Here is a 22,540-nt window from a genome sequence, read left to right on the forward strand (position 1 = left end):
ACTGTAAAGCATCTCATTGCTTTAAGGAATGTTTTGTTTCCTGTGCTTGGAATGCAGCTTGAAATCCTATCTTGTGCTTGTTTATCTTGCATTTGAACTTGGTTAAGAAGAAGAAGTTTGGTATATACTTTCACTCTAAGTGCCTCGTTGGCTGCCTCTTTCAAAATAGAGATAATGCAGTAGATTGCATTTTCTCCTGTGCCACATCTTACAGCTCTGTATTGTCAGTTAAAGTATTTTGTATTGTATTTGTCCGTAGAGATTGTGGCTTTTTAAGACCAGGACATGTTGTTTTATGACTATGATGATGATTTTTCAGAGAATGCTGCTGAGGAATGGGGAGCCTCAGTCCCAGGGGCAAAATTATGCCCTCCAGGCTCTTCATCTGACTCCTCCCATGCAACACCTCCTTCCCAAGCCATGCCCCCTCTCTCCAGGCCACGCCCCTCATCTGCCCTGCTCCATACGCTCCCCAAGTGCTTTTTGCCTGGCTGGAATGTGTCCTTGAACCATAATGATGCCTCTGCATGGACAGACAGACATGCAGAAACATTGACTTATAAGTGGCTGGATTTCAGCCACTGTACGGGTTTAAGAGTAACATCTGTTGCCCCACCCACTTTTGCTTCTGACCCCACCCATCATTGGCATATAGCCCCATCATGCCACATGGCCATGAGGAAATGCAGTTCTTGGGCTCAATAAGGTTCCCCACTCCTGCTTAATTATGATGATACCAGTGTCATAACAGTGGAAGAGAAAGAAAGGAAAAGTCAACCAAGAATGAATGTGAGCAAAAGGGTGCAATCCTAAACACATTAATAAACCCCATTAAACACATTAGGATTTGCCTCTGGATAAATGTACGTAGGATTTCAAGAATACGCTTTATTTCAGTGGAAGATGAGAATTAGAGAAGCAAGCCAAAGGCTTCTGTGGAAGAGTTGTGCAGTATTTTCAGCAGAGCTTAGAACAGAGTGAGAGATGAGCACTTGGAAAGGAGGAGCAACATGGACACAAACACACAGTTCTCCCCTAATTGTTCCCACCTACTTTGATGGGTGGTCCCATAAAGCAATTGGGAATGGCCACAGACAATAAATAATTAGAAATCCCACCAGAAAGTGCAAATAGGAAAGCTGGCATGATTGACCTGAGGATTTTATGTTGCACAAGGCCTGATCAAAAATATCACCTTTATAAGATCCTGCTGCAACCTACTAGATTCAAAAGTAAGCACAGGTTAAATGTCTTCTGTAGGAAAGTTGTCCATCCCACATGCTAGGAACTCAGAGAAGTTGTTTCCTTTTCTTATGAATGTGCTAGCATAACCCCACTGATTTCAAACGCTGGCTCCCTCGGCCTATAGAGCAAGATGAGCACACAACCCCAGAGTCATCTGTGACTGGACCTAATGGTCAGGGGTACCTTTACCTTTGTAACCACTATAGTATTTGAAATATTTATAAATAATCCATTAAAAATAAATATAAATAAATCCATTAGCGGACTAGGTAAAAGAGAAGATAAGGGAAACTATATTCTCAAAATGATAAGATTAAGAAATTTGTTTAAAAAGATGGGAGCAGTGATTCTAAAAATTAATTTATGCCTCTCTTTTATTAAGTTTAATGTAATAACTTTAACAGGTTGTACATTTTAACTGGCTGTAAACAGAGCTCCTATCCCTAAATGATTTATACATCATCCTGGCATTTGCTATATGACATTTCTACAAAATATCATGGAAATATTATTATATCACATGCTTGGAAGCACTGAAAGATAAACATTTTATGAATAGTTTGCTGTCAGGCGACTCCCTAGGAGGAAAATATTGGCAGATGTTGCCTGTTGTGTATTGATATTTTTCCATACATTTTAAAGCCTGTTCAAGAACTCAGTGACATAATTTGAGTCTGATGCAAGGCCATATTTGAACTTTCACTTAAAGAAATTCAAAGGAGCTCTCTATAACTTTCATTGTATTGCAGCTAGTAAACCACTCTTTTATAAGCTATGGTTGGCATGTACTATTTGTTTTGCTGCACCATTGGTGGAATTCAAGTTCCCTACGCCACAGTGCAGATGGGTTGATTTGAAAGAGCCATTTCACACTGTACTTGGGCTTGTATCTGTTATTCAGAACTGCATCATTGTTTTCTGTTAAAAATGCATAAAGTGAGAAAAGCATCCCTAAGCATGCATTGGGTATGTGCCTAGAAGCTGTAGCCATTCAGAGTTCCTTGGTGTGTATCTCTGAATGTTTGAATATGCATCTGCCCTTCATAAATTATATATTTACTGTGGAAGAAAAGACCAGTATGGCCCTATTTGGTAATTGCCAAGGTATTTCAGAAGAGAGAGGCTGTTGGCAGTAGAACTTCTGCTTTCCACGTAGAAAGCCTCTGGTTCAATCCCTGGCATGTCCAGGTGGAGGGGGGGGAGAGAATGCCCCCAGTTCAAAACCATGGAGAGCTGCTGATAGTCAGTGTAGATAGATGGACCCATGGCCAGACTTTGGAATGTACTTTCTGAAGTTCTTAAAAAACCAGGCCAAAACGAGTGCTTAAAAAACCAAAAGCTTTATTGCTAAGATCAGCCAAGAACATCTGCACTCACATAGCTGCCTCAATTCTAGACCTTCTGTGGTTAGCAAGTAAAACTCCTCATCACTTGGTTACTGTAAAAAGCAACACTTGACTGGAGTTGTGAACCACCCCACTTCCAACTAGAAGAGTGCTGCTACCTTAAATTTTTTAGCCACATGCCGTCATCTCTGATTTAATGTTTTTAAGTATGATAACTGCAATCAACCCCCTCTCCATCTTCTCTTGTTCTTTATTGAAGTCAGTGAAATTGCACCAGGATAAATAAGTTGTAGATCTGTATTATGTTACCAGATAGTGAGTGAATAACATTTTTTCAACTGTGTAGGCTTCTAGTGTGGTTTTGAAAGTACATACTGTAGTGCCTCTTCTCAGTGGGTTGTACTATCCAACTTAGGTTATACTCAAATACAGTAAGTCCATTAGTAATAATGGATGTAAGTTAGTCACGTCAATTTCAGTAGGTCTGTTTTGAGTGTAATTGGATTTAATCCAGCTTTAATGAAAGTTAACATTGGTAGCAATTGTTTAGATTTTGTTTTCAGAGCTTGAATTTATTCTTAGCTAATCCCCCCATTAAGTACTCTAGAAAAGTTCTAATCTCCTTCCTTCAAAAGATTAAAGGAAAGTTTAGCATTATACTGATACATGATGCAACAATAAATTTAAAAGATTCCATTCTTTGTCTTTCAAGGCAAGCCTGTAAGTTGGTACAGTATATTGAGTCAAAGCAAGGTTTCTGATACTTGCATAGTTATCTACTTGTATATCACCAGTGTATGATAATACTTTTCAAAACAAGAATTATTTAAATCCAATACAGTCTCTCTCTCTCCCCTACCTCCTACCCTGTTATTCCTGAAGAGGAGTTTTTTGCTCTTTTGCTTCTGTTTTTACACTTGTGAAACTTTTGCGTAAGTTCTTCTTTTTATAAAATCACTGATTTTCTTCCCCACCACAAAATTGAATTATTTCCTCTAATGAAGAATCTCTGTGTTTGAAACACACTGAGAAACATAGAGATGAACTAGTCAATAATTTGTTCTTATGTCCTTTGGTTTTTCCTTTAATTCTATTCTTCGAAAAGCTGGCCATACCCAGCCAGTACCTTTGTGAAAGGTTTTAGAATGATTGCCAGTTTCAGGGTCTGTCCGGGCCAATTTTTAAGGTCACTTTTTTATTTCATTTCACTATTGAACCTTGATGTCTCTGCAGGAATATTCATGTATTTCAGATTCAGTTGTGGAGTCTCCTCAGCTGCAAATTGGAAGAACATGTTTCTCCTTAACTGGATTTGGGGAAGAAGTGCATATATTTGATCAAAACACAGCAGAGTCACTGCTAAAATGTACGTCTGGGCACATCCTATTAGTAGGAAATGATTTTTTAAAAGCCAATCAGAATGCATCATTTGGATTGGTTCAGACAATCCAAAAGAACTTCCACAGCACACATGTGCTAATCTTTTAACATGCCACAAGACTTGTTTTTTGCTGCAACAGGCTAGAAATGGTTTCATATAGCAGATGTTTCATGACCTTCAGGGAAGTAAGATAAATTTGGGATACAAAACATACCTTTGAATGAATGCATTGTGGCTTTTGTTCAACAGATAAATCTTTACAAACATCTGGCCTAGCCTAAAATATGCCTGACTTCAGGCTGCTGGCAGCTAGTGTTACTTTGATATGTTTCGGGCAAAGGTTGGCTAGTCAGTCTTGGACCCAGTCCATCGGAGACTGCCACTAGAAACTGAGCTAATGGCTGGCAGATTTCTGAAGACCCATGTTGCCAAAATGACTCACCAGACACATAGGTAGCATCTCCATATGGGATGCTGTAAGCCTGGTGTTTAGATATTCTGACAGAAGATATTCAGGAGTTGTATAAACCAGAAGAGGTTCTGCAAAGAAAACTATTAATTTCCAACAAACAAAATTCAAACTGAAGTCTGTCTTCCTGCATTTCATAGTTTTTCTTTGGACTCAAGCTGGTGATTCATTTATCTAAAGTGGAAACATGTGCAGATAAGGTTTGCTTATGGTAAGGGTCATCTATTTCTATGTGTTATTGGCTGAGGGAGCCGGTGTACGGTTTCCAGGTCATGAGGTCAGTATGACAAAGCCGCTTCTAGTGAACCAGAGCAGCACGTGGAAACGCCGTTTACCTTCCTGCTGTAGCAGTACCTATTTATCTACTAGCACTTTGACGTGCTTTTGAACTGCTAGGTTGGCAGGAGCTGGGACCGAGCAACAGGAGCTCACCCCGTCATGCGGATTTGAACCGCCAACCTTCTGATCGGCAAGCCCTAGGCTCTGTGGTTTAACCCACAGTGCCACCCACGTCCCCAGGCCAACACTAGTTAAGTATTGAAAATATAATTTTCCAAGCACTTTTTTTCATTCTTAAAGGAAATGTCTACTTTGTATATTGCTAAGGACGGTGGTACCAAAGCTGCTTTTCCACATTGCAAAAGCAGCTTAACACAAACCAAAACTGCATCCCAGTTTTATTGAACAGAATGAAATTTCTCCCATTTGTGGCTTGCATGTGTCTATCAAATCCTCATCTTTACTTTCTGCCTCTGTAGGGCCGCAGTTTTGGCAAAATCAAAGTACAGAAAATAAGCAATTAATGCCACACTAAATGCAGAGTTTATTGGGGATAACTTGGTGAGGTTTTAAATATTTGCCCCTCGATAAACATGGGATAGCTCTGGGCAGCCATTCATTAAAAATGTGGAACAGTTCCATGTTTAGCTAGAGGTAGCTACCATGGGCTGCTTTTTGAGCCATTGCCTTTTGTGAAGTAAACTGCAAGGGAATAGCAGTGTAAATTCAGAGTGTGGCAGGCAGACAGATACTGACATGAAGGTCCAGTGATATTTAATATGTTCAAAATTTAATCCAATATTAAATGTTCAAAGTTCATTTGAGTTTCTGCATTTAGAGAAGCCTTTGTGGGAGGAGGGGGGAGGGGAACCACCCAAAAACTTTCTCAGTAGATGTAATGTTTTGGTAAGGCTGTGCTTAGCACTGTTCCTTTCAGCTTTATTCCAGTGATCCCATAGTACATTTTTTAAGGCAAATAAATGACTCCACAGTGTGAATGTGTAAATAGGTCCTTTTAAATCACCAATGGTCTGGCAGAATCAGTGGTTTGCTGTGGTATTTTTCAAAAGCTAGAGTGTTAAAAAGGTTTGTGTAGGTATAACATTTTTGCATTTTATAAAGAATCAGTATGTTACACAGCTCATATAAAGACACTGTAATACTTTTATTGCTTTTTACTACTATAAACGTTGTAGATTTTAAAGTGTCCACCTAATATATAAAGGAAACTTGTAAACGTTCAGCCATTTATGGGCAGCATTTTCTCTAGGGCTCAGTCACCTCCATCCCACAAACACACACAGATTTTGCATAATTTCTACCATCTTAAGTAGCCGGCAGAGCAATTCAACCCCCTGTCGGCACAGGGATCCAGCCATATGGATAATACCGTGTGACCAAAATGAATAGAGTTGACCCTTTTCTTGTCTTCCACAGGCTGGTGAAGGATGCACCGTGGGATGAGGTCCCTCTCGCTCACTCTTTGGTTGGATTTGCCACTGCTTATGATTTCTTGTACAACTATCTTAGCAAGTCCCAGCAGGAAAGATTTCTTGAGGTGATTGCCAATGCCTCAGGATACATGTATGAAGCATCATATAGGCGTGGATGGGGATTCCAGTACCTGCACAACCACCAGCCAACCAACTGCGTGGCCTTGCTGGCAGGAAGCCTAGTTCTAATGAATCAAGGTATGTGCTGAACAATGAGAGAGTCATTTTTTAAAAGCATGATTGAATCAGTAGCATTTTCTAGTTGTGAATGAAAGTTTCAGAAGTTGATACAGTTGCTTGATAATCAACAGCTAGTGCAACCAACTGGAAAGGGTACGTTGGGACCTGCCACAAGTAGGCAGAGCACAGCTGCCCTCCACTTAAATTGATTTACAGCGCAGTAATAACTCACTTCTCAGTTACTGAAATCATCTGGGTTTACTGCCAGGTAGCCATGATTAGGATTGCAGCTTTAGTTTATTTTCAGGACATCGCCTTGAAAAGTGTTACAGAATAAGCTACGGTAGCTGCTTGTTACTCTTTCTTCTTCAGAATGCATTTGCAAGTAATGTCCTGTATGTTTTGTGAAACAGTTTGAATGGGAAGGATATACGTAACATATGATATAATAGAGGGGGGGATTTATCTCTGTCCATATATTCCACACCCTGCAAAACTGTATAAACCTCCTTTATCATTTGCCTATTTTTCTAAATTAAAAAGTCCCAGCTGATTTAGCCTTTCTTTGTTGGGAAGGGTTTCAACCCCTTGATCAATTTGGTCATCTTTTTCTACGGGTTTCTGGTTGTTTTTGAGTTGGGTAGACCAGAATTATACATAGAATTATACATAGTATGATTCCATGAAATCCAGCCACATTAAATATTGATTCCCTTCCCTCCCTTAATCAACCCTAGCATGGATTTTGCCTTTTTCTCCACTGATCCACACTGAGTTGCATCTTCCTTGAGCTATCCACCATAAACCCATGACCTTTTGTTTAGTGAGTCAGTCACTGACAACTGCTGGTCATTGGCCAGGCATGATCACTTGGCAGAAAACTTGGGCAACACATGTTATCAAAGGCTTGTCTCCTATATATGGATCCAGCTTAAAACACCTCAGCAAGTAACTGCTGCATGGAGCACAAGCAGCCAACTCACATAAGTAGGAAGATGGATCATGCCCCTGGCCTTCGCTTGAGGTTTTGGAATAATTCATTTTTAACGAATGCTGAGATTCAAGGGAAGCTGAATTCTTTGCCACTTTCAGTTTGGATATTTTCATAGAATACTTTCCATCCTGGTTATAAACTAGTACATACGTGTAAAAAAAATTAATATCTGTGTTAAAACAATGACATTTTCTAGATTGTATCTCTATTGGATATAATATTCTCAATATTACCTTCCAGGTTATCTTCAGGAAGCATACCTGTGGACTAAGCAAGTCCTTGCAATCATGGAAAAGTCTATAGTTCTGCTTCAGGAAGTGACAGATGGATCTCTCTATGAAGGAGTAGCTTATGGCAGCTACACCACCAGATCCCTTTTCCAATACATGTTCCTTGTTCAAAGGCACTTCAACATTAACCACTTTAATCACCCCTGGCTTAAAGAACATTTTGCTTTTATGTACAGGACGGTTCTCCCAGGTAAGCAGCTCAAAACAGCTTCAGAATAAATGACCAATGGGTCTTTAGATAAAGCTCCAAGTTGTGAGATTCTTGTGTACAGTGGCAGGCTACATGCCAGTATCAAACAGTAGCCCCTCCTGACAGGAGATAAGTGCTGCTGGAGCTGAGCAGCACCAACCAGCTGTCAAGTGATATACACAGTGCAATCACACCTAAACATCTATTACTGCACACAGAGGATTCTCTGGATCAAAGTGATCCAGAATATTTGGGTTGGATTCAAAAGTGCATTTTTTTTAAATGCAGAAAGCACTTTCTGCTTTTCTTGCCCATTTGCCCATTCAGCTCTGAACTTGCCACCAACTTGCCTCTCTACCCCCTGGTAACTAGCAGTGCTGCTGCTGCTGCTGCTGCTGGGAGGCTATAACCCCACCAGGCAAGGCGTTCCTGCTGAAAAGGGAGTTAATATTGCAGTATGGATCTTCCTGCTGCAACTAAACTATAAAGTTGGAACCACAATTTATTAAACCAGACAAACCATCCTTATTAGAATGCCTGCTACAACACAAATATTCTCATGTGTGTACAAATAACTGAGGCAATGCCACTTCACAACTTTATACTTCAGCAAGATGTTAGGTTTGAGAATAACAAAAAAAGGGGTGTCTGTTGAAACTCTTTTCTAAAATTTATTGCATGCTAGATAAAACATTATTCAAGAGCATAGTTAGAATCCTGGCAATCTTTAATTCCCAAGGACTCCCTCTGACTTCAGCAGGACACTCCCATCTCTGTACTAAAATATGCAGTGTTGAGTAATGTGCTTGCATGGATACATGTCTGTTTTTACTTTTCCTCAAAGGATTCCAAAGGACAGTTGCTATTGCAGATTCCAACTACAATTGGTTTTATGGACCAGAGAGCCAGTTGGTGTTCCTGGACAAGTTCGTTATGCGCAATGGTAGTGGAAATTGGTTGGCTGATCAGATAAGGAGGAACCGAGTGCTTGAAGGCCCAGGGACACCATCCAAAGGACAGCGCTGGTGCACGCTTCACACTGAATTTCTCTGGTACGAAACAAACAAATCCTAATGCAGAGAGACTTTTGAGGGTCCTCTGCCAATGTATGTAGGAATATTGTACTCTGTTCGTGTGCCACCTTGGACAAAAACTGACTCTGGCATGGAATTCACATCCTTATGAACTTGGAATAAATTTTGAAATTATGAAAGCAGTAGTGGCGCTGTGGGTTAAACCACAGAGCCTAGGGCTTGCTGATCAGAAGGTCGGTGGTTCGAATCCCTGTGACGGGGTGAGCGCTCGTTGCTCGATCCCTGCTCCTGCCAACCTAGCAGTTCGAAAGCACGTCAAAGTGCAAGTAGATAAATAGGTCCTGCTCCGGCGGGAAGGTAAACGGTGTTTCCGTGTGCTGCTCTGGTTCGCCGGAAGCGGCTTTGTCATGCTGGCCACATGACCTGGAAGCTGTACGCCAGCTCCCTCGGCCAATAACGCGAGATGAGCGCCGCAACCCCAGAGTCTGTCACGACTGGACCTAATGGTCAGGAGTCCCCTTTAATGAAAACTGAAGAAAAAATTGGCAGTAATTTTGGGCAAACCTCAGCCCCAACCTGCCCCCTGCCCCTGCAAAAATAATAATAATAATCAACTTATGGCACAGAAGAAGCCTTGTGGGGTCTGCCATTGGCTGGAAATTAGACTCCTGAGTATGTACAAAATTATCTTTTACTGTCAGAGCACAGAGGTTTGTAGGTATTATATGCCTTCCATCTCAGCTCAGGAAACAGAGACGACTACAAACCCCGTGATCCCCAGCACAAAATGATGTTCATGAATATACATAGGAGCATCATTTCTATCCAAGGATAGATCCAGCAAGGCTTCTCCTTTGTTTAGTGAGTCTTCCTTACTGTGGGATACCTCCTCCTCATTCTTAGAAGTAGGTTTGTTTGTTTGTTTTATTAACTTTGGAAAGTGGGAGTCCTGGCTTGGTGGGCTAGATTGGGGGGACAAATTCCATTTTGAGCAAGATACACATTTAAAGGGGTCTAAATGGTGGAGTCTCCTTCTTTGGAGGTCTTTAAGCAGAGGCTTGACAGGCATATGTCAAGAATGCTTTGATGGTGTTTCCTGCTAGGCAGGGGGTTGGACTGGATGTCCCTTGTGGTCTCTTCCAACTCTATGATTCTATGATTCTAAACCTGCCTTGAAATGGAGAAATGGGAAGTTCACAAATTCTTATTTAGCCCCATTCCCTGTGTCAAGGACTGGAGCTTTTCATAACTGCTCTGAATCTTCCCTCATCTGAAATTTTGCCGTCCCTACTTTATCACCCTAGTTGTTTGCAGATATTCTAGATCATGCGAGTTTCTGTAGTGTAAGATACTACAATTCCTGCCTATGGATAAGGAAAACCTGCATATGAGGACAGTATGCTTCAGTAAGGATGGTTAAAGAATGGAATATTGTTACCTATTAATATTTAACTAATTAAGAATGACTTGATATCTGAGAAAATCAAAAGAGATGAATAATTAATGTCAATTATTGTCATTTTTTTATTTTTGTTTTTGGAAAGGTATGATGCAAGTCTGGGTTTAGTACCTCCGCCAGACTATGGCGTTCCAAAACTGCATTATTTTGAGGACTGGGGAGTTGTAACATATGGAAGTGCACTGCCAGCCGAAGTCAACAGACCTTTCCTCTCCTTCAAATCAGGAAAACTGGGAGGACGTGCAATATATGATATTGTTCACCGAAATAAATACAAAGACTGGATAAAAGGCTGGAGGAACTTCAATGCTGGCCACGAACACCCAGATCAGAACTCCTTCACTTTTGCCCCCAATGGTGTACCTTTCATAACAGAAGCTCTGTATGGACCAAAATACACATTTTTAAACAATGCACTGATGTTTTCTCCAGCTGTGTCGAAGAGCTGTTTTTACCCATGGGAAGGGCAAGTTACTGAAGACTGCTCATCAAAGTGGTTGAAATATAAACATGACTTGGCTGCAGATTGCCAAGGGAGAGTGGTTGCTGCTATGGAAAGAAGTGGGATCATCTTCATCAGGGGTGAAGGAGTGGGTGCATACAACCCCAAACTAAAACTGAAAAGCCTCCAAAGAAACCTGTTACTTATACACCCCCAGCTCCTCTTGCTAGTGGACCAAATACTTATTGACGATGGTAGCCCCTTGGAGACAGTAGCGAGCTTCTTCCACAATGTGGATGTGCCTTTTGAGGAAACAGTTATTGACGATGTCCATGGGGCCTTCATTAGGCAACGAGATGGAATGTACAAGATGTACTGGATGGATGACACTGGCTACAGTGAAAAAGCTGTCATTGCCTCAAGAATGTATCCCAGAGGCTACCCTTACAATGGGACAAACTATGTGAATGTCACGACTCACCTGCGAGCCCCAGTCACGAGAGCTGTGTACCTCTTTATTGGGCCTTCCATTGAGGTCCAAAGCTTCAGCGTCCATGGGGATTCTCAGCAATTAGATGTCTTCATAACAACCGATGAGCATGCCTATGCCATCTATTTATGGACCAGTGAGGATAAAAGCCGCTCTGTCCTTGCACAAGTTATTGCAGACCGCCATAAAGTTCTGTTCGACCAAGCCTCAACTATTACCAGCCCCCCGGTATCAGAAGTCAGAGACTACATGGGGATAGTAGAAAAGAACATTCAGCATTTCAAGCCTGTCTTCCAGCAGCTAGAGAAACAGATACTTTCCCGTGTGCGGAACACAGACAGCTTCAGAAAGACTGCTGAGCGCCTGCTGCGGTTTTCAGATAAAAGGCAGACGGAGGAGGCAATTGACAGGATATTTGCAATCTCGCAGCAGCAGCAGCAGCAGCAGCAGCAGCAAGGCAAAGCAAAGAAGAACAGAAAGATGGCTAAAGGCTATAAGTACGTTGATGCTGGTCCCGACATTTTTGCACAGATTGAAGTGAATGAAAGAAAAGTTCGGCAGAAGGCGCAGACTTTGGCCCAGAAAGAATTGCCTGTGGATGAAGATGAGGAAATGAAAGATCTTCTTGATTTTGCAGATATTACATATGGGAAACACAAGGACAGTGTGTTATTCAAAGGCCGATCTGGTCTTGCACAGATGCTGGCAACTGCTCGAAGCAGTGCTCCTTCGATGTCAGCATCTTACACCCGCCTCTTCCTCATTCTGAACATTGTTATTTTCTTTGTCATGCTAGCCATGCAACTCACTTGGTTCCAGAAAGCCAAGAGCCTGCATAGCCAAAGATGTCTTTATGCGATCTTGCTAATCGACAGCTGCATATTATTGTGGCTGTATTCCTCTTGTTCTCAGTCACAATGCTAGCAATAAAAACCCCAGTGATTGCTACTTGACCCTTCTGTGATTAGATATGTCTATGCAAAGCATTAAGCCTAATAGGACCAGAATATATTTTGTTCATCTTCTGACACATTCCAGAAACCCTTGTGGGATTATTGATTTATTGTAGAGAAGATAAAGTTAATGGGCATTGGGACACTGAACACATATCTCAAAGTACTACCTACATATGGGTCAAGTTGCGTTTATCCTAAGAATGAATGTTACATGTCCTTGTTCTGAACTCAATACGTGGCATTACATTTCCTTCTTCAATAGAGAAATTATATCTCTCAGATGAGTTGTTCCATAATTTTTGTGAACTGCTTGTGAATTTCCCCAAACTGCTTGTACACACATGCAGCAAGGTTTTTAGCCAAAGGATTTCATCCTTTCTGTCTAGCCAGAGAAAATTATATGAAGGGAGGGTGATGAGAAGTGCTATTGATTATTTGTTGCATCTCACTGCTTACCTGTCTTAAAACGCAGGCACTACTGCATAGCACTTCCTGTCAGTATCACTATCATTTTCTCTCTATCGCCAGTAACAGAAAGTGCTGCTTGCCTTGCCCTCACCTCCAGTCAAGACTATGCAAGATCCTTCTTTCAATCTTTGTAAGCAGAAAGCCAATTTGGGCTAACTAACAGCTCCTGGAGCATCAAGACCCTAAAGTGTATGAATGCTTAAATGGTAAATTATGATGCCATAAGCCAAATGCTGCCATTTGTCCTTTGCCCCATTTATGCTGGTAGGAAAGAGCAGCGAGCTCATGTAATTTAGTCAGTGCAATGCAGAGGCGGCTGGGCCCATAAATAAAACCTCGAATGAGACAACTAATGTATCTTTGCGCTGGCACACACGCTTGCATTTTCATCACTTAACGCCTGCATTTTCATCACTTAACGCCTGCCTAATCGAGGGATGATTCATGTGTTGTAACATACACAACAAGCCATCAATAATTTTGTAAGATCCTCTCAAGTGAAGGCTTGGCCGCTCAGACCTGTGCTTTCTAGACACAAAATTGTGGACGAGCCCTGAGTTTCACTAGTGTCAGTTTGCATAATCTGTTGCCAGTCAGCAAATGTTTCATGATCAAGTAGATGACCCTCATGGCCCCTTCTAACTCTACAATTACATGATTTTATATGAGCCAGAACTTAGCTTTCCTGAAGAAGCCAGGGGAACACATTAGGTAACTGGGGGAAAGGGAACGGGTGCTCATGATGGGTGCTCAGCCCCAGCTACACCAAAGTGCTATCCAGTTGGGAATGTTTGTATTGGGAGTATGGGTGAATTGTATAGGATAATGTACATTTTTGTGGAATTCCTTCTAGGTGGGATTCTAGATGCCATAGACATCTAGTTGACCACTGTGAATAGATCCAGCAAAGTTCTTTTTATGTTCTTAGCAGCCTTTCTGTTGGGAAACTTTCTGAGATTGATTGATTGATGAGGCCCTTGCTCCTCCCAGTTTTTAGGATATCTGCCCTGTATGTATCTAGAAGTTCCTGAAACAAGAAAAGACATTGCTTCTGCAATTAATGAATGTGCCTCTCTTGCATGCAGGAATGGTGGGGATGATATTTAAATCCAAGGCATTTGAAAATGAAGATGAGTTGAGGAAATGGTTTTTATTGTACACATTGAAAAAAAATACAGTAATTTCTCCAAATGCATTTTGCTAAATAAAGAGATTATAAATGTCTGTGGTATCTCAAACTTTTGATTGTTTTTTTTCTTTTGTTGTGCATCCATACAATAAGGAACACCTGATTTCTTATTTTATGCACATTAACCTCACATAATTTGTTGTTCAAGATAGAATAAAACTTCCAACAGCTTTTGCTTTAAAAAAACCCCTGAATTTCTATTTTTTTAAAAAAGACTTCTTTTTTAAAAAAAGTTTTAAAAAATCTCTCATAGCTTTGCAAAACTATTTGAATATATCTGGGGAGGTTTCCCATGAACTATACAATTTGTCTTTCCTCCCATGGTTACCCAATCTCCTTTGCTCTTACTGTTCTCCAGTTTTTGCCCTTGTAAAAATCATTTTTTGACACCTAAGAGTGGATACAAAATAAGTATGCACTAATGCTCCAATCCTGCAGGGGTGGAGGAAGGAGAGAAATCCCAAAGCAGTTCTTCCGCCTTATCCACTTGCCTGCTGGGCTCTGATTTATACAGTACCAGTTCCTGGGTCAATGTAATGTTTTCTTGTGTTTGGGGGTATGTTGGGGCTTGGAAATGCTTTAGATCCAAGCTTCCTCTGGTCCTCTACTAATAGGCACCCTTTTTGGCCCTACCAATGTCTGAGTTCCAACACCAGCAGGGCCAGGGTCATGGAGATTTCTTTAGTCAGGGGAAGAGTTAAACATTGGATCTCTGTCTCTCAGGTCAGAAATTCCTAGTACCATTTGGCCCCTGTGGTGCCCTCCCATGGACCATAGGATTTCAACCTAAACTGAATATACAGTATGCATATTTGTTTAATGTAAACAAATCTGAGCATTTATAAAAAGAATCTTTGGATGGACAGCACTGCTCAGTGTATAAGTTCTGAAGAATCGTTCAACTTGGGTATTATTTTATGAAAAACAAATGACATTTCTTGAGGATATATGAATGATATGTTTAAAACTCTAGAGGGCAATTATGAAGACTTCTGTTGGTGATTGATTTATCAGGTGAGCAGCCATCCATATTGTTAAAATGAGGTCAGTGCATTAGAAAAGGGAGAATAGAAAAGCAGATGTAGATAGGTTGAAAGCAGGAGTTTAAAGAAGGCATGTTGGGAAATACTATTCAAGGATGCCAGCAGATGAAGTTTTATTTTATATTTCAACAGACGTGTAGGATGCTATATGCTGATCACATTCTCTGGTGCTATTTTTGAACTAGTGCACAAACAACATGACTGTGATTCACATCCCACTTCAGCCGTTAATCACAGGACAAAGTTGGCCGTGTCGCGATCTCTCAGCCGTGAGTTCCTACTGTAAATGTGACTATGCAAATAATCACGTACACTGCATACCGGTAGATATTATTTATTGAATTTATACCCTGCCCTTCCTTCTTAAGGATCCCAGGAGATAAGTAAATGAGGTATTGATATTTACTGACTTCAGCTTTAGGGTGGATTTGGGGTAACAAATTAAGGATGGCTCTAAGACTAGCAGCACCTACAGGTGAAACTCAGAAAATTAGAATATCGTCGAAAAGTGCATTTATTTCAGTAATGCAATGTATTATTTTTAATTTTTCTTTTAATTTTTACAAATGCTTTCTTTTGGAAATTCCACAGTAATAAAACAAATAGTTACAATAATACAAAAATGAACCAAAACAAACATCGCTATGAAATTTCATTAATTACATTCCATTTATAATTGACCCACCTAACGACAAATAATTACAATTACTACAAATAAAGGCTTGACATATCTTGCTTTGCATGTCATGCATCTACCTCATATATTGGTTTCACCCTTTAAGTTGCATTACTGAAATAAATGCTCTTTTCATCGATATTCTAATTTTCCAAGTTTCACCTGTAGGTTCTAGATTTTGTGGACAAGTAAGATCTAATAACTTCTAGATTTTGCAGACAAGATATGGGAGCAGATGCTTTTTTCCTTAGGAAATTTGAAAGCTGTTCAATTAACTTCTCTGTTAGTGGAAATATTCAGCATGCCTATTCTTCTAAACTGTGTCAGTAAGGCATTGGAGTATTGGTCTCCTGCACTATGGTAGTGTTTTTTTGCAAGATTCAGCCCTACTTCCACTACATTTGATTTGATTCGAGAAAAGAGGAACTGCAATACTGAGGAACTACAAAACCCAATTTTTCAAGGGAAATATAGAAGTACGGAAAATCAAATGGGAAAGCTGCCTTCTTCTTAAGCAACACCAGTATTCTTTTACCTTTAATTGTTAACAGATGCTCATGTGCAGAAGTACATTTGTGTTAACTGTCAGCCACCCAGCATCATATGTTGAATTGTGCAATGTGACTCTAGCATAAAGTTGAATGGCTCCATCCAGAAATTGGTTCATCAGCCACTTCTGGTTTACAGTTGCCTTAGTGGATGTGTGAAAAAAACTTCTTCAGACAACCTGACTACACAAGAATGGTTGTTTATGTGGATGACGTATCTTGAAACTTATACATTTTCCCTGTGGTCTTTCATAATGCTGACAAAAATGTGGAGACTATACAATCACAATTCATTCCAATCATAGTAGCAGATAAATTCATCCAGAGCTCCAGATGTTTATTGTTATTAATTTATTCAATGTGTATACTGCCCTTCATGCGAAGATTACAGGGTGGTTCACAACATAAAAGTATATATATATATATAAATTTTTTGAAAGGCAATAGAATGTTCATCAGCCCAAGGCCTGGTTGAAGAGAGACATTTCCACCTGTTGCTTAAAGATATGTAATGAAGGCATCAAGCAAGCTCCCCTAGGGAGGGCATTCTACAAACAGGGGGGGGGGGTCACTGCAAAAAAGGACCATCCAGGCATCTTTTGGAGGAGGCACATGAAGGAGAGCTTCAGGTGTTTATCACAGGGTGTAGGTCAGTTCATATGGAGGTACTGTGGTCCTAAGCTGTTTATGACATTGGATGAGTGCATCCAATACATATTTATAGCAGTGCAACCCCAACTCTTTGTGGGGCCAGAGGAAGTGTCCTGAGGCTCAGCTCTGCCTGGCTTTGTCAGCCTCCTCTGTTGGTTGAGCTGCAGTGTAGAGGAGGAATCCAATGCAGCCACTCCAATGGTGGGTTGAAGTAGCTAGTGGAGACCCTGGAAACCGGGCTGGGCTGACACAGGATTTAGCAGCTCCTGGGTGGACTCTGCTACTGTCAGGCAAATGGTGGCGGGTCTGATCTGGGACTCTGCTGTACTAGCCAGGGAGCTGGCACAGTGTAGGGGCATTTTTCCTGCCCCCACCTGGCACAAATGCTGGGGCTGTGGGTGCATCACTGCGTGCACTACTTCATCAAGCCACACCGGTGCCAGTCAGAATTTAGGATTGCAGCCTTGATTATTAACCACCTTCCACTTTTTACTGTTACTCTAATGTCTACTGTGAGGTGGGCCACTTCACCCTGTAGAAATCACATTAATAATAGGTTTTCCCTTATTTGGATTGGCCAAAGCTCAGAATCAACTCATTACTGAAACATCAATACTTTAAGGATACACCCACTACATTAGATTTGATTCGAGAAAAGAATGCAGAGTGTGTTTGGGCCACATAGGAAACTTATGGATATGCTACGGTAATTTTACAGCTTGCCAGTGTGCACGAGAGAAATACTTCCATTTCATAGTGCAATAAAACTTGTTGATCACAGATGCTCTTATAAGTCAATGTTTTCATAAGAGGTTTCATAACTTGGTATCTGCTAATTTAAAAAAGCTGGCAAGGAACAGGCAGGAATAAATGCAGCTTATTCTAAAAGGAGTCCAACATGGGTCACAGAATGCAAATGTGTGTGAAAATGCAGATCATTCACAAGCATCAGATCTGGGCCTGCCCTTTCACACTCCAACTCAATGTGAAGGGTTCATTTTATTTTGGCCTCAGCCCTTGTGTTGTATTGAAACATAACTGGTAAATCTGATGAGTTCTTATAGTTCTATATGTGGAAATAAGGCCACAACAACTGGCCTTGAATGAATAATTGGCACCGCCCATGAACATTCTGTCCATTTTCTTAAGTCCTTTTTTAAAAAAAATAATAATAAATAGTAAGCGTAGTGACTAAGATTTTGTTCTGCACACACACAGATGTGTGTATGCATTATGTGAAATGGATGCAGAGGTGTGTAGTAATGTCTAGTCACTCTTTAGTTCCTTTGACAAACTGAAGCTTCCTGGTTAAGTTGTCTTCTCCCTAAAAGTTTACTTTGGAAAATATCAGCTCCTTTTGGAATGGGCCAATTAACTGCTGTTAATTTCCTTCTGCTTGGTCAATGTCAATGTTGTTGTTCCCCCCCCAGGAAAGCCCCAGCTTTTTCTTTCATGTAACTAAACATTACGAATACAAACTTGCGTATTCTAAACTTGTCAGGAAAGAGCGGCTGACAACATGGCAATTCTGAATGCTTCGTTCCAAAAGCAGGGTGGAGACTTTTCCATTCATGTATTAAATACCACCGGAGACACTTTCAGATTTTCCTTCCATAGCTTTATGACACACATGAAATGGTTTGTTTAACTTGTTAATCAGAACCTTGCTGTTCAACCAAAGAGGGGTGCAATTAAAGCAGGGGGTAGTAACCCTGAGGATCTCTGGAAGTTGCTGGACTACAACTCCCATCATTGCTGATAATTGGCCATGCTGATGTGGCTGATGGGATATGGAGTTCAACAACATCTGGATGGCTGCAGGTCTCACCCTCTACCCCAGGCACCCCCAAATTTCGGCCCTCCAGATGTTTTGGACTACAATTCCCATCTTCCCTGACCACTGGTCCTGTTAGCTAGGGATCATGGGAGTTGTAGGCCAAAACATCTGGAGGGCCGCAGTTTGGGGATGCCTGCTCTACCCCACCCTGTAAATTAAAGGAAGGCACTGTAGCCAATGGTAGGGCCACATGCTTTTCATGCAGAAGATCCCAGTTCAATCTCCAGCCTCTGAAGACAGGGTCACCACAGCGAGTTCAGATGTACCAGGTCCCATAGCCAGGAGGGGCCTCAGGTATCAGCTTTCAGTTTTTTAATTAAAAAAAGACTCTAGTCCTTCAAAAAAGAAAGTTATGAAGCAACTTCCTTACCCTTTCAGTTGAGATGAGTCAACCTGGCTGCTCCCAGCTCTCAGTGCCAATGCATGAAGTCAGAGAGATCAAGTGTGCACATTGTGGCGACCTGGAAGTGGCCAGAAAAGGGGGCAGAACAGGGACAGAGGAGGCTTATCCGTGCTTTGACACAAGCAGGGGTCAGGATTGTAACCCCTGTGCAAATTGTTTATTGCTTGTGCTGGACTCAGAAAACCCTGTTGGCACCACTTTCTGAAGGGCACCAAATTGACCTTGCTTTGGGAAACATGTATCCAATGCTTTGGTGCCTTTGCACCAAACTCAGACTAGTGACGTTAGTGCCCAGGAGCAGCCAAAGTTTGTCCGAGGTTCTCCCGCCCAAAACTAGGTCCCACATCACAATCCAGGGAAAGCGTCCAGTTCAGATTTGATTCCATGGTTCTGAGAAGAGGAAATAAGAACGCAGGTGGCTCGACAGTTGATGACTTGCTGCTGAACGAGCAACCAGCCTTTGCTGAAAGTTCTGCCAATGTCTGTGGGGCTTGATGTGTGGTTTAATACTTGCTTTGATGTTGCAGTCATGAAGTGAAAATATAAAAGTGTCATCAAGGATATTGAGTGTGAGCAAAATTCTTCAGCTGACTCAGATCAAAGTTCTGGCATTTCCCTACCACTCAACATGCTGTCTCCAGGTGCTGCATCTTTCAGTATCGTGGCTGGGGGTGGGGAGAGAGAGGAGGGAGGAAACCAATGGTCCGTGTTTTATATAGTTAGTTAGCATTTGCTTTGCATCATCACTGCCAGTCTCTCCTTGTGTTATCATGTGCCTAATGCACATTTTTCAACCTGTTTCATCATTGCCAAGGCCGTGGCACACAGGCGCCACCTAGCGGAATGCTTAATAATAGTTGGTCTCTAAGGTGCTACTGGAAGGAATTTTTAAAAAATAGTAAAAAAGTTAGTTTCAACCCCAGTCACTACTTCCTCTTTTGTCAGTCCCCACGCAAACAGGAAATCTCAACACTTGATTCTTCTGAGCGGACTGATTTGTATTTTTTCTGCAATCCTCTTTCCTGTTGAATGAGCATAATTTTTACCATATGTATCTTGCCACTCCCCAAAGTCAGGGTAGCCAGTAGTTGCTGGAAACATTAAAATAACAGCAGATATGAAAGGTAATGGCTTCAACTAAGTTTTGCTGCATGATCAACGGCCCAGGCACTGCTTGGAGGAGGGAATAAAAGAGGATGGGGAATGGGAAACAGCCGGAAAAGGTGGTGGTGGTTTGCATTTGTTTCTACTTGTGTGTGGGGGGGGGGGGGGAGAACCCTTTAATGAACAGGTTTTCAAAAAGGCAAATATGTTCCTGTGGCCATGTTCTATAAGTATTTGTGGACCTGCTGTTCAAATATCTTATAGGAAATTTACTATATTTTGTGCCAATTTTGGTAGCTTTCAGTAGCTCAAAGCCAGGATAGACCTCCAGATGCTGAACACCCAACTTCCATTAGCCCTAGCCAGAACAGCCAATGTGTGGGATAACCTTCATATAACCAACACACTTAAGTCTAATTAACACACAAAGGGGTTAGCTGGTCACTCCCTCTCAGCTTGGGAGGAAGGTAATCAAGCCTATTGTCCTCTCCCAGTCTACCTGAGAAGCTGAGTGAAGAGGTTTTTTTTTTTTGCTGGTTGCTGCAGCTCAGACCGCATGGCTCTTAACAAGCCAATCTTGCGTTCCTTTGCCAATAATTTAGGAACTTTCACCACTGTAATAAAGCCAAGTTTTACTAGTTACGTTTTCTGAGTGCATAGCTGCCAAGTTATCCCTTTTTATTTTTATTTTTAAACATACTTTTTATTAATTTTACAAAATACAAAAAAAAGAAAAAAACGGTACATACATAAACACCTTTTCCACCTCCTTCCTACCCACCCACATGGGTCCTCCCCTGCCACAGAAGTATCCCATGTATGTGAACAGTCAGAGATGGTCCATTTTATGCTTGGATTTCTGTCCTCCTCCCCCTCCCCTGACCCCAAAGCCCCCCCCTGCCACCAGGGAGCTCCAGCAAACCAGGGCAGTACGCAGGAGGCCATCCATCCAACCATCTATTGTCATACCAAAAAAAGAGAAAAATAGAAATAGGAAAAAAGAGAAAAAAGAAAGGGCAAAAAAAGAGAAAAAAACAATACAAAACAGAAAAATTTTTCTTACATTCATAATTGTAAAACCATATTTTGTGGGCTTCCCCTCCCCCCCCTTCCCCGGTTTTCATCCCTTTTTTATCATCTGCAACAGTTTCTTACTTTATAAAAATACACCTTTGTAACTTATACAACTTATAAATCAATTGTTAACATTTTCATCTAATATTCAAATCACTGAAAAATCAAACTCCCATTTTATCTTCCCGTGCCTAATTTTTTCTCCCTCTATAAGCCTCCATATTTTCACATTTTCCAAAATCCATTCACTTTTAAAACTATAACTATTCTCAATTTAACCTTACATCCCCGATTACCGGCTCCACCCCCCCCAATCCAGCAAATTCCATAATCAGCAGACCAGTTATAAACCTGTTGATCCATCCTTATAATCACAACATCACTTTCCCTTCACCCCACCCCCTGTTTACAGTCTTTTGCCATCCAGGCCACCATACAGGACCCCTGAATTTCTTCTCTTCTCTGCATATTTTTTCCTTCTTCCCTGTGGGCGTTCTGGAGTTCCAATAATACCAATCGTGCCCCCCTCAAAGGCAGGGCACTCCATCCAACTTTTTGTAGAGTAAAGTCATCATTTTTTTCATGGTGTGCTTCATTTTGTGTTAAATCATCACAGTCCTCATCTTCATCTTTTCCTTCCAAATCACAGTCACCATCATTGTCATTCTCACATTCATCTTTTTCAGTGTCAAAAGCTTCATCTTCTAAAAAATCATATTCTGCCATCACCATCTGAAATTTTTGCTGTAACTCTTGCCGTCGTGTCTCCTCTTGACATAGCTCTATTCTTGTTTCCCACATTAAGGTCAAAACAGACCGCTGGAACTCAGGGGAACACTTTTTTGTTGACATAATTCAATCCTGCCAAGGTCAAAACTTGTCACGTGGGGTGGAATATGATCACAGTTTATTTTCTCGACTCCATTTTAACAAGCTGGCTGCATTCTTCAAGTCTTATTAACAATAAAGTTCGAACTCACATTTCACAAACATTTAAACCAAAAAAGAAATTCCACAAAGTCCAGAAATACAAAGTGAAATAAAAATTGACTTATAAATCCTAATCAACTCACTGGGTTGTCTGGGCTGCCGGCTCCCGAGGAAAAGGAAGGTTTTTCTTAGCCTTTACCTCTTGCTGCAGGGCAGTCATAAACCACAGTCTCTCTCCCCTTTCACCCTGCATCAAAGGGGAGATTCTCTTTGATGCCTTTGAGGGATCCTTTTGAATTGCAAATCTTCTGTTTACGTCTTCGGGTTTCTATTTACTGTCTCTTTTGTTGCCGTGGGGGGGGGTGGCTT

The 22,540-nt window shown here is 41.1% G+C and overlaps 1 protein-coding gene across 4 annotated transcripts in view; it reads left to right on the forward strand.

Moving 5' to 3' along the window:
• DSE (dermatan sulfate epimerase) overlaps window positions 1–13,954 on the forward strand; it is a 29,341-nt gene extending 15,387 nt beyond the window's left edge. For 3 of the 4 annotated variants that reach the window (XM_035109124.2, XM_035109123.2, XM_035109127.1), the window contains 4 exons: window positions 6,158–6,411; window positions 7,628–7,867; window positions 8,712–8,919; window positions 10,446–13,954. In XM_035109124.2, coding sequence (XP_034965015.1) covers window positions 6,158–6,411; window positions 7,628–7,867; window positions 8,712–8,919; window positions 10,446–12,216 — 2,473 coding nt within the window. In that variant the 3' untranslated portion in view covers window positions 12,217–13,954. Of the gene's footprint in view, window positions 1–6,157; window positions 6,412–7,627; window positions 7,868–8,711; window positions 8,920–10,445 lie in introns of those variants that run through there. The other variant, XM_035109129.1, reaches the window with a different exon arrangement.
• Window positions 13,955–22,540: the final 8,586 nt, after the last annotated feature.

The sequence above is a fragment of the Zootoca vivipara genome, chromosome 3 (genome assembly GCF_963506605.1).
Source record: "Zootoca vivipara chromosome 3, rZooViv1.1, whole genome shotgun sequence".
In the NCBI taxonomy this organism is placed as follows: domain Eukaryota; kingdom Metazoa; phylum Chordata; class Lepidosauria; order Squamata; family Lacertidae; genus Zootoca; species Zootoca vivipara.